At 37.5% G+C, this 12736-nt stretch overlaps 1 protein-coding gene across 1 annotated transcript; it reads left to right on the top strand.

Moving 5' to 3' along the window:
* Nucleotides 1–1436: 1436 nt before the first annotated feature.
* Nucleotides 1437–6568, top strand: LOTGIDRAFT_163414 (hypothetical protein; the record flags this gene model as incomplete). The annotated part of the gene is made up of 10 exons (XM_009059491.1): nt 1437–1449; nt 1884–2153; nt 2442–2590; nt 2993–3128; nt 3607–3747; nt 4062–4280; nt 4541–4675; nt 4997–5158; nt 5469–5562; nt 5899–6568. 10 exons carry the CDS (start codon nt 1437–1439, stop codon nt 6566–6568), a joined length of 1989 nt encoding a protein of 662 aa, XP_009057739.1.
* Between the last annotated feature and the right edge of the window lie 6168 nt (nt 6569–12736).

Here is a 12736-nt window from a genome sequence, read left to right as displayed (position 1 = left end):
ACTTTGTGAAGATGAAGTTTGTAACAGCTTAACATTGTGAAGATGAAGTTTGTAATAGCTTGACATTGTGAAGATGAAGTTTGTAACAGCTTAACATTGTGAAGATGAAGTTTGTAATAGCTTGACATTGTGAAGATGAAGTATGTAATAGCTTAACATTGTGAAGATGAAGTTAGTAATAGCTTGACATTGTGAAGATGAAGTTTGTAATAGCTTGACATTGTGAAGATGAAATGTAATAGCTTGACATTGTGAAGATGAAGTTTGTAATAGCTTGACATTGTGAAGATGAAGTTTGTAATAGCTTAACATTGTGAAGATGAAGTTTGTAATAGCTTGACATTGTGAAGATGAAGTTTGTAATAGCTTAACATTGTGAAGTTGAAGTCTGTAATAGCTTGACATTGTGAAGATGAAGTTTGTAATAGCTTGACATTGTGAAGATGAAGTTGGTAATAGCTTGACATTGTGAAGATGAAGTTTGTAATAGCTTAACATTGTGAAGTTGAAGTCTGTAATAGCTTGACATTGTGAAGATGAAGTTTGTAATAGCTTAACATTGTGAAGATGAAGTTAGTAATAGCTTGACATTGTGAAGATGAAGTTTGTAATAGCTTGACATTGTGAAGATGAAGTTTGTAATAGCTTGACATTGTGAAGATGAAGTTTGTAATAGCTTGACATTGTGAAGATGAAGTATGTAATAGCTTGACATTGTGAAGATGTAGTTTGTAATAGCTTGACATTGTGAAGATGTAGTTTGTAATAGCTTGACATTGTGAAGATGTGCCAACGATATGGGGGGCAGATTATTTAAAAACAAATACTGCAACTCCAAATCGACAAAAAAAAGAATAACCCCAACACTACAGAGCGACATTTGAAAATGTGCATAATTATACTTTTTCAAATGTTTCCGAGGGTAATTCGAAACTTAGACAATGTTTGCTAACTTCACCCTCGTCTACTGAAGGTGGGTCAAGAATCCTTCAAAACCTGTTTTTAGGAAAAGAAACGCAATTAAGTCATTTAGGATGGAGAGACATAAAAAGTTTCTTTTTATTTTTACTGTCACGAAGTAACATTTTGTGAAATACCACGATTGTTTAGATGGTTTGTGGATGCTACTAGGAGAAAGAGTTGATTTCTTTTATTGTAGAGGATATTACACCCAATGCTGGATAATTGGACTAGAATATTTTATCAAAACTGATTATCAAATCACAAAATATTTTTATCGGCATTCCTCTGCACTTTCCGTAAAGCTGAATCTTGCAGAGCGCCTGATGAACTTTCACTGGTTATTTGAGTGTAATAAAACAGAACGTACAAAATTGATAATTTGCGTCCAGAATACGAAATATTGTGGATTGTACTGGTTAAATAGATTAGACTTGTTTTTTTTAAAGGTGGATTAATTCCAAAGCTAAGGAATCATGTCTATGTTTGGTAAGGATCACGTTCGAGTATTCTGTTCAATTAGCCGGACAGGAGATAGTAAGGAATGCTCACTCGCTAACAAGAAGGTCCGAGATTCGATTCGTGGAAAAGTTGAGTTTTCAACCATTATGGCTAGTCCAACAAATCCGGACGTGATATAAAGATATATCGGCCATAAGACGCTAGTTTTTGAGAATTTTCACCGTGTTAAAAGTAAATTTTCTCATCAATATTGGTATATTAAGCTGAATCATTAATAAGTCCAAAAGGACGTTGCCGACTATTCTACAAGATCCATGAACCCCACACGCAACCAAAAACAGTCGAAAACCATATCCCTTGATTAGGGGTAGATGAAGGGGAAACCCTACCCTGTTTTTTAGATACCGTCTGGGGTACAGGGACATCAATAACCAATGATATAAGTATATTTTGTTTTTCAGAAAACGAAGATCCATGTGATTCGGAGAACGCCATTTTGTTGCCCAGTTTAAAGACCTGTCTGGTGTACAACAACCGAGCAAAAACATGGATCGAGGCGGCCCAGGAATGTGAACGCTCTGGGGGGAGTCTGTACAGATTAGAAGATGGCCGGCTACAGATGGAGAAAAACGTCAGGGATTGTTTGGGCTCTCATCCCCAAGGAGCAACTGACATGGCTTTCTGGATCGGTGCTATCGGAACCTGGACACCCCAATGGTATTGGGTAAATGGTATGTTAATTTGCTTCTAAAATGTTATTTCCAATTTCACGTAAAATGTAGACAGATTGTGGGACAATATAGGATATAGGTGTCTTAGGTTCGAATCCTACTCAAGGAAATAAGTCTTTATCCAATGCTTGTGTATTCTCTATTAGTCGATCGAATACTTTCTACCGTCTAAGCCGTCCAAACAAACCCCGAAAATATCAGATTCATGTGCATGTTGATTGTTTGTGTTGTTGCAGTAATCCCCCCCCCCCCTCCCAAACTTCAAACTGTCTATTTTTATGTTTTAAGGTTCGTATTTAAGTCCACTGGATACATGTGCCGTAAACACTACCGGCCTGACATCACCCAACTCAAGAGATATTTGTAGTAAATACCTTAGTATTGATCACTGTGTGGCCACATGCAGGTCGGACGGAGCAAAATATTCTGTTGTTACGGTAAGATACGTGTGCTTTCTATTTTTATCCAGCCAATGACATCATCATCCTCCCGAGACTAGGGTTACAAACAGACAGACTTCGGATCACTGGGTAGGTTTAGGCATACGAAACTACGTATGGTTCTTACATGGAATAACACACGCGAACATGGTTTACAAGTCACAACGACTTAATAAATCGAATTTTAATAATATAATCGGAAGCGCCATATTCACAAGCATTCCAATTCAGAGAGCCTTTTCCGTCACGAAATTTGATTTGGTGCATTCTGACACATATTCTGGGCAGGTCCATATAGCTACAAGGAGAGGAGGGGCCAAATTTTAAAATTGTGAAAGCAAATCATCCAGTTGCAAATCAGGCGACTACTGCTAATGATCGTCTGTTTTTAACTTTCAGAATCAACAAACGTTTCCATGTTGTTGGTGTAGCAACCGGTCTCCGGAGTACCCTAAAGTATGTTCGTCTGAGAGAGTTACATTCGGTCAGACCGCCCAGAGACCCATCTGGGTTTATAACACATTTTCACAAACAGGTAAGTGGACAGACGTAAAACGCCAGTTCATTTTACGTATTGAGAGATGGTAGAGAAGTCTGGGTAGAGAACTAGGATATAAAGTTCATACTTCAAACCGATATAATGTAAAACTCTGTTGTATTGGCCCAATCTGGAACACTGAAGTCTTCATACAAAGCCTTTTCTTGTAAACTCAATTTCATTTATTTGGATTATGTTAAGTTAACACTATGTTCCCGGTGGCCGCGGTAATCATGGTTAAGGCCATCGCGGGAAAAACGGGATCAACGTGAGGCAACGGGGACGAGATAGACAAACGTGACAGACGCATCAGACCTGGATGAGACTGGAAAGCAACGTACATGCATCTCAGGTAACCGCGGCCCCAACCTTAGTGCAGGAGGAGCCGCTTCATCGCCCCAACGGCCTGTCACATATACCTCCACTTCATTTAATATACTGCTCCATAACTTAAAAATGTTTGCTGTTTTTCCAGATCTTGGAATAATCCTAGATTCATCAGAGATTTTCACCACATCAGAAACATTGTGTGGAGTTATAGATGATAAAACTGCTGTTAGACGAGAGCTATCCAGTGAACCCTGTTTTACCAAAAACCCTTTTATCTGTGATCTGGGTAAGTTATCACGTTTTATCTTTGTTTTAAGAATCTAGAACTTAAAGGCCATGTTTCGCCATTTTCGGTTGTTTATTGGGGTCTTGAATATGTGTTAATAGTCTTCAGAAGTACTAGAAATGTATGAAAATCGCATAATCCGCTAAAAATACCTCAAACTAGAAATTCTGCATTCTATTTCCATAAAAGTCTTTTCTATAGGAAGAGTCATAAGAAAAGACGAGTCGTCATTTTAACTTTCAAACGCGGATGGAGATGGACATAGAACTGTCAGATATGCCACATAGCTAATAATATATTTATTTATATTTTAGGAACAGCCTATAGACCATGCCAACTGTTGATCAATGATCACTGTATGTATATCGGCGAGGACAAATTAAATTGGGCTGAGGCTCGGGCTGTGTGTCGAGTAATGGGAGGTGATTTGGTTCTAACAGTAAAGGATATTGACGTCATAAACCAGTTTAAGCCTCTTATTAAAGGTAGTCACTGGGTTGGAGCCACTAATTATTACTGGAATTTTGAGCCATGTAAGTACGGTAGATCCTGTATTAAAAGACCCCTCATGAGCAACATCGTCGTGACACTGTTGAGAGGCATCCATACGCTTGGAATTCCGCCATTTTATTGTCGTCTATCCACGATATGACGTCACATCAGCAAGGAATTTGGGTGACTTGTGCTTTGGAAGAGCTCGTATATCGCTCGTACTGTTCCCCTCACCCTCCATGCACTGATATGAGGTTAGTAGATGCCCCATATCTTACCTGTTTATTGCGGTTAATTTCAGTGAGTAATGTGTTTGGAGGCAGCCCGGATTATGAGAGTATCGCCTGTGGTCATATGCACAATGACCAGGCTAATGGCGACTGGGATTGGAGTGATGCTAAGTGTGATACAACAAAACCTTTCGTCTGTCAGTACAGTAAGTGTCATCTTTGTCAAAATCTAAGTGATGCCCTCCCTTCTGCGTCAGTGCGTGTTAATAAGACGGACAACAGCTAGCAGTCAAGTGGCATTATTATATTCGTTATGACACGGATCAAAATTTGGTTTCGGTAAATGGAGACGGACAACGCCGTGCAGTGTGCAATGAAAGAAATTAATCTCGTGACTTCAGTCTACTAGCTATGAAACGGATCAAAACTATTTCATTTGGAGATGCTAAATTTATCCTGTTTGTTTAAGTTTTAAAACCATGATAACAATAGAACTTCACCTCAAAAATAATTAAATTATTTTACAGGACCGAAGACTAATGTAGCATCAGTTTCATCACCATTCGTCTGTCCCTGGCCAATACGTGTGGGTAGAATCACCAATGGACCCTTTGTCGATATCACCACTGGCCCGCCCATTGGTATTTTACCCAATGACACTGCTGTATCTTATGTTGGCTCTGGTGGATGTAAGTATAAATGACCCTTGACCTTTATACAAAACCTTAAACTTTGACCTCTGTGCGAACTTGACCTTAAACCAATCTGTTTAAGTATTAATGCCCCTCTACCTTTATTTGTGCATGTACTTTGACCCCTGTGTGAACTTTACCAGCCAATGTAAGTTCTACAGAATCTGACAACTGAAAAACAATGCGACATTTTTAAAACTATTTGAATGACATTGACCTCTGACCTGCCTTGACCTACATAGATCAACTTAAACTTTGATCTCTGTGACCTTGACATTAACGCTGACCAAACTTGTCTATTTTTCAGCGACGTTTCCACTAGCTGCTATAATAGCTGCCAGCATCATGGCTCTGTTGATTTTAACCTGTGCCATCTTGACTATTGGTTTCAGTCGTCGAAGGTAGGTGAATTAAACGCCCGTTATGTAAGGGTCACAACCTAGTTCTCGTAGATCTTGTCTGTTAGTTGGCCACATTGACATTAATTATTTTAAAGGGCACAGAATTTTTCGTTCTTTCACAATGACCTCTAATATCCATTGTGTCGCTCTATAATCTAAGGACGTCTAAAAACGCTTAGTTTTAGCGGAATGGCAAGAACCAGAGACGACTGAAAATTGGTATGGTGCAAATCAATGCTCTCAGTTTGCACATCGAAAACTTACTTGTCATTAAGTTACTTGTAGGTGCACTGTAACGAACACCTGGTAAACTATGCCTATTGTTCTCTTTTCCAGGAAAAGGTTTGTCTCGAACATGAGAAAAAGTTTCAAGAGCGATGGTTTTTGGGCCATCTCTAAAGCACCGAGACATTATTTCCAGTTATGGAACACTCCGTATAGTGTTTACTCAGATAGAAAATCCGATATCGACGTCGATTCCTTATCCACGATCCATACCGGCGTCTTTAACGAAGGTAGCGTCTCCGGATATGGTTACGGATACGACGAACATGGACGACCTGTTTACATGATGGACGGAGGCGATTACATATACGGCAAGATAAATCGAACGCATAGTGAACGTTCGAATATTCAACCCCACGTTCTTAGAGATCCAATACAGGAAGTTGATGAAAATGAAGAAACGGAAGTGAAGACGAATCTGACAAACATGTCCTCCATGCACAGTATGACGTCATTGAATCCCAAAGAATACATGACTTTGGCAGCCATGATGAATTTTGGTGACGAGCAGATCACTGGTAAATCGACTCTACGGAATCGACCGGAAGTAGCCTTGGTTACAAGCGATGTTGATCTGAATTTCACGGTAAATCATGCCTTGCCCAAGAAAAGAACATTTAGTAACGCCAGTGAGCGAACCCTAGAAGAAATTGAATTGCCAAGGGGGACAACTGTCGAACTTCCGACTAAAATGAAACAAGAAGATGACGTACTTTACTGAAACAAGAACTACTTTTTTTTTAAAAGATGATCGTATTTTATGAGAAATAGAAGCACAATAAATGACTTTTCATTAATATATATTTTAACCGGAAACAGAAATGATGGTTACCATCACGTGACTTTACAACCGGAAGTACCAATAATATCTTCTGAGCTTGCCATAACCTTGTGTTCAATGAAGGCTATGCCTTGTAATCTTGCTTTTGTTCGTTTTGTACAGATATATTTTATCATTTTTTTGAAAAAGGGGACGACCTTGGACTTCATCGTCTTAGTGTTAGTCCACACTGACTATAGTTAGAAGATGTTATTAGATGTATATACATTATCACGTTCCTGTAGAAACGGTAGGATGTGGATAATCATCGTACCGTTGCTATAGGAACTTGATACATTATAGGTACAAGATATATTTTAGCAATAGGCCTACAATCGGCAGTAAATTATCTAAAAATTCAGATGTTTCGATCTACAATATAGTTTTTTCACAGATTTTGTTGTTTAACGGCTCTTGTCTGAACGAAAATAGAAAACGGATATCTACCGATATAATCATGTACCACGAGAACCATAACTGTTACGGTGAGAATAAACGTCTAGATGACGTGGCGCCTTAGAGTTAACACTGGACCAATACTCAGATATTTCCCCTTGTATTGAAGAATTCAAAGTTACCATCAAAAATTAAAGTAGCCATCCCAGATTAATCTCTTCAAATCTGAATGACATTAAATAAGATTAGAGAGGTCAATGTTTGAGAATAATGTGTATCATTGACATTGCATAATCTTTGAATTACAGAGCACCTAATTACTTTTGACCGATTTTCAGCAAATCTGTAAATTTGCACTTTTTCCATTTAGGACGTCACCTTTAATCTACGTTAATGTATGTTTTCTATCTGTAACTTCACTTTAAACTGAATAATGTCAAATATGTAGATTGAAATACATGTACTCTGAAACTATTTTGTATTATATAAACAATTTGCAGGTTTTCGTTTTGGAGATGTGACTTTAAAACTGAAGAATTTGGAGTATGTATTAGTAGGTATATAAAGCTAATTGTATATTTTATAAACTATATTATTGTATAATATTTATATTTTGTTTCTGTATATTTTATGTGTATTGTTTTAATATAATATAATATAATAAGCATAGAATAAAATATATTGTATAGTATTCTTATCGTTGAATATAATTATAGGGGATGTTAAAGATTTAAAGCCTGTGTGTGTATGGGGTGTAATTCGGAAACAGTTCCTATTTGTGCCAATATCTTATATGGTTTCTGTAACTCCAGATCAGTAGAATATTGACCATTTCGTTATTTTCTGATATAAGAAGGGAGATAATTCCACTTGTTATAATGTACTGTCACGTTCACTGTCGTTTTACGATTTACTTTTCTGTACATAATAGGTCAATTATGACGGTCAACGTCATGCAGTGTGCAATGAGAGAAACGGGGTTGAAAAATCCGACGTTATTAACTCGATCTATGTCCTGAAATTTCAAGTTAGTGAGCAAGACACCCCTTTAAGTTCAATAGTCATTAGATCATAGAATAGACTAGGTGCGGTGTACGGTGCGGAACAATCGATACAAACAAAAATAGAAGAAGAGAACACACCAGGGTTCGGGTCCGGAAATGGTGCAGACACGATTCGTTTCTTTTATTGTCTATTGTATCGATAATCCCGTACACCGCTCCGGATACCGTACATCGTCTATTCACAGCTTTGAGCATGTTGAAGAAGATATACAGTGAATTGATCTGATATTCAATGTAGAGTTCAATTTTCCAATACCTATATCCATTAATGATGGTTATAAACTTTCCCTGTTACATCGTACTGTCAGAATGGCAGTCTGTATTTTTTTTTACAGAAATCTTCCATGAGTACAGTTTAGATTCAAATATTGTATCAGAAAATCCATTGTCGAGTTATAATAATAATATTGTAAAATGATCGGATGAATCATGAGAACTAAACCGTGGTTTAATACATCGTTTATTATCAGTATATTAATTTGGACGACTGTAGTTTCCAGTGTTTCGTTAGAATTCTTGTTGGGAAGTGATCTGTCGGTGTATAAGAGTCCACTGTATGATATTAGAGATTCATAGTCGATTTATCTTACTGTCAATTGATGAATTCTGAGTAATATTTATTTAAACCGTGGTGAGTGAACACTGTTCGTGTATTATCAGCATATTTTGGCTGTATGAATTTTCGCATGTTTCGTGCTAATTCTTGGTGTTTAGCCTGTGTATTGAATTAATTGTTGTCTCAGAGTTCACCAACTATTAAGTAAATGAAATGAATGGAGTTTTACGCCCTACTCTTCTGCACCTTGTGGGCTAATGAAGGCGGAAATGAGGGAAATTTTGCCAGGACAGCGGAAATTAGCCTGCTCTTTTTCGATTGCCAACTGTCGAGTGATCTTGCACAGCCTGTAGCACACGGGGCCTCGGTTTATTGTCCCATCCGAACGACTAGACGCTTTTTCCATGTCAGCCCCTCTTACCTGCATCACTGACAGGGGGAAACCCGAAGGTATTATCTCGACATATGCCGGGATTGAACCCTGGACCTTCAGGTTAGCGAGCAAGCGTCTAACTCACTGAGCCACCGCGGCTCCACCAACTATTAAGTACCAGTAATACAATTATATAATGATGGATACTAAGTGATATTTATATTAAACTGTGGTAGGTGAAAACTGATAGTGTATATTATCAATATAACTGCTATATCTTGTAGAATTTTTTGTTATAATTCTTGGTGAGAAGTGCTCTGTCAATGTGTAGAAATCAACTATCAGAATTTCATAGTCGATTTACTCTACTGTCAACTGATGAATAGTGTGTGATATTTATTTAAATCGTGGTGAGTGAACACTGATTCTATATTGGACGACTGAAGACTCATTCCAATGTTTCGTTATAGATTAGGTAAGAAGTATTCAGTCAATTTAGTTTGGTCGATGAGTTATATAAATATATAATGATAAATACTTAGTAATATTTATTTTAACCGTGGACTGGTGAACATTTATCGTATATTATCAGACTATAGTCGATGAAATCTGTACGAGCGGATTGTTACTGTGAGTTGCTACGGAACACTTTTATTACACCTGATCTAAAGTTTTAAAGTTTTGTTATTTTTCTCGCCGCTAGATTAGATTTGAGATTTTTTGTTGTAATGATTGGATATTATTATGAATTAGCCAGAAAAATTTCGTTCTTAATTGTGGACTGAATTTCGAAGTGGATTGGAAAATTCTTCCATGTGGATATCGGGATATGAATAAAGTATTATGATGGATTATGTGATTATGAGTTTGGATTAAAGGATAAGACAGGATTATGGCGAACACTTTGTTAATCTTTGGATTATGTCTTATTCACAGAACTTTTACTGAAGGTAAGTCTGATTTATCTCATGGATTAGGATCTGTCTACAACCGACTGGTCCCAGGGGTTCGACATCTAATCAGCGACAGGGAAAGCAAGAGACAGTTCTGTCCCGGTGTAGGCCTTGTCGCTAATGTGGGGCACCTGTTCCATGAAGACATGGGGGTGCGCTTTTTTTGGTTCAATATTGTTCATGATAGCCATTTCTAACAATGCAACTGAAACTTTTACCGTCCTTCGATGTAGTGTCAACATTAAGGACAACGGTATTTCTTTCGGTAAAATTATTGAAACGTTGTATTTGATAAAAAAAAATTGGGCAATGAAAGGTCTTATTTTGAAGTGGAAATTAAAACCTCTAAATGCTAAAAATTCATCTCATGCCATCTAAAATTTGTTGGCTGCTGGGGGAATCACCTGGCATCAAGGAGAGATACCATATTGCTCCCCCCCCCACCCCCCCCACCCCTCAGCCATTTTCTGGATACGGTCCTGTATATTATATACCACCGTGTGGGTGATATCCATTTAAACCTATACAACTCACTCCAAACCATAAATTACAGGAATAATTCAATACATTTTGTATGATGTATTTTTATGTTTCTGAATAGCATATTTGCGTGCAATTTTCTATTTTCCGAATGAGATTATCTCTGTAAAATCTCTCCATTAGTTTAATGAGCATTTTATGATATAGTTTTTATGTTTCTTGTAGAAATATAATGCCAAGTTGGGCTGTCATTGACTCCTTGTCTTGGCCTTTCTGAAAATTTTGTGCAAAATTGGAATATTCTGAAAGATCTTAATTTCTTTCTACTCTAACTTTGATATTGCCATGTGGGTCAGTGGCGTTTCTAGAAAACATTAGGTGAGGGGGTCGAGCAGGGGCCATAAAATTGTCCAGGGGGGAAAAGGGGGGGGGGAGGGGCACAGGTCATTCTTTCACTATGTAAAATGGTAATAGAATCTGAAAGTCGGGGGCCAACCCTGGGTCAGTCTCTTTTCTTTCCTACACCTATCGACTCAGTACTTGTCGGATTTTTGATATTTTTCCAGCCGACTAATGTCAAATCTAATCGTAGCTGTATTTTAAACTACCAACTGTATAAAATCCATTAGTTCTGTTTATTGACAGTTTGACCAGAAAATTGTCATAAATCATTCAGTTTTTACACAGAATTATCTTTTAGAATTATAGCCTCTCTAAAAACCATTAGATTCAGATAGTCATCTCAATATGGTCTCTTTATTACAGTTGAAATCTTTCTCTGTTTCTTAGAATATATAGTATATAGATATCAATATATACCTCGATATCTTAACCAGAGTAAGGATTATAGTGCTACAATAAGGTGACGTCACACCCGTTGAACAGGGAAGTTCGTTTTAGTTTTGTTAATGTCAAGTTTTGGTCTGATTTCTGATAGTTTTCTGAATGTTAATACTTTACCGGGTTGTTTTAAAATCCAAACAGACCACATGCATACCGAAAGTTTGTTATGGCGCAAAAATGATCTGCCATCCTTCCATAGACTGCACCCGTCACCCAGAACCCACCTAACCCCCCCCCCCCCCAAAATAACAAAGAAAGAATGGATACAAGATGGTTTTAAGATAATAAAGATGATATAGTGTGGAAATGATTTCAGGAAAATAGAATTTAGTTAAAAGTCTGAGATTTGATTATATTATATCACGATATTTTTCTATTTCTCTAGTGTCATATCAGTACTCATTTCTAGATGGGTTTTTTTCTGTATCGTGTGCGTCGGATGGGGGAGAGTGTAGTTTCCTCTGGAGAATGACCTATCCATCCTTGGCTTCAGATTGGAGGGTGCCAGTCCACCCCCACCACCACAAGGGATAGAACAAATAAAACAGGCATAGCCAAGGGCATGTTGTGAGCTGAATTGGACATGACGAAACCATGGCTTTTCTAGTTTTTTTGCTTCTCTTGGAATGAAATGCTGTTTTAAATCTCACTTTGTACCTCTGAAAAAAAGACTAAACCATTGTTCTTCCCTCATCTAGTTTAGTTTATCAAGTTTAGTAAAGTAAAAGTTTCCGAATCCTCTCCCTGAGAAAACCTCTTGACATTTTAATAATCTATATTTTCAATCTGAATTCCTGGTTGAATCGGTACTTGATCACGTTTTACAAACTTCACCATCGACTACCAGATAGTATTAATGATTTCAGACTGTGTTGAAATGCGACTATTGGTTTGTCTGCGCCTCGGGTTCGAATTAATTCGGGTTACATTTCTGTAATATATAAACCATTTACTAATGATCCGAACCCCAAACCGATAGGCCTATCCAAAACAACATATTGGCAATACACTGGTAGCAGCTAATGAACTTTCTCCTTGAAGAAGTATATCAATCATACGTTAGTAAGTATGAGGTGTCTAGAAGAGTAAGCATATGTGACTTATTAAAATAAATTTTAAGGAATCAAAATCAAGCATACATTATCAAGATGTCATACAACTTTCGAAGACTATTGTTTCTCAGCACCTCGGGTTCGAATATTGAAAAAAACTCAAGAATTCGTTGGCCATCAGTCATCAGTAAAACATGTAAAACCAACATGGTCGTTCTTCTTGTCTTCTGCAGTGTCTTCACCAATCTTTAAACCATTCACACGTAACAATTATGAATCAAGGCAGAACTATTACTACGAAGGCTGATTATTCTGATCAGAGAAGCATTAGATTGATCACCCCCCCCCCCCC

The sequence above is a fragment of the Lottia gigantea genome, assembly GCF_000327385.1.
Source record: "Lottia gigantea unplaced genomic scaffold LOTGIsca_39, whole genome shotgun sequence".
In the NCBI taxonomy this organism is placed as follows: Eukaryota; Metazoa; Mollusca; class Gastropoda; family Lottiidae; genus Lottia; species Lottia gigantea.
This window is presented reverse-complemented; position numbering and strand designations above follow the sequence as displayed.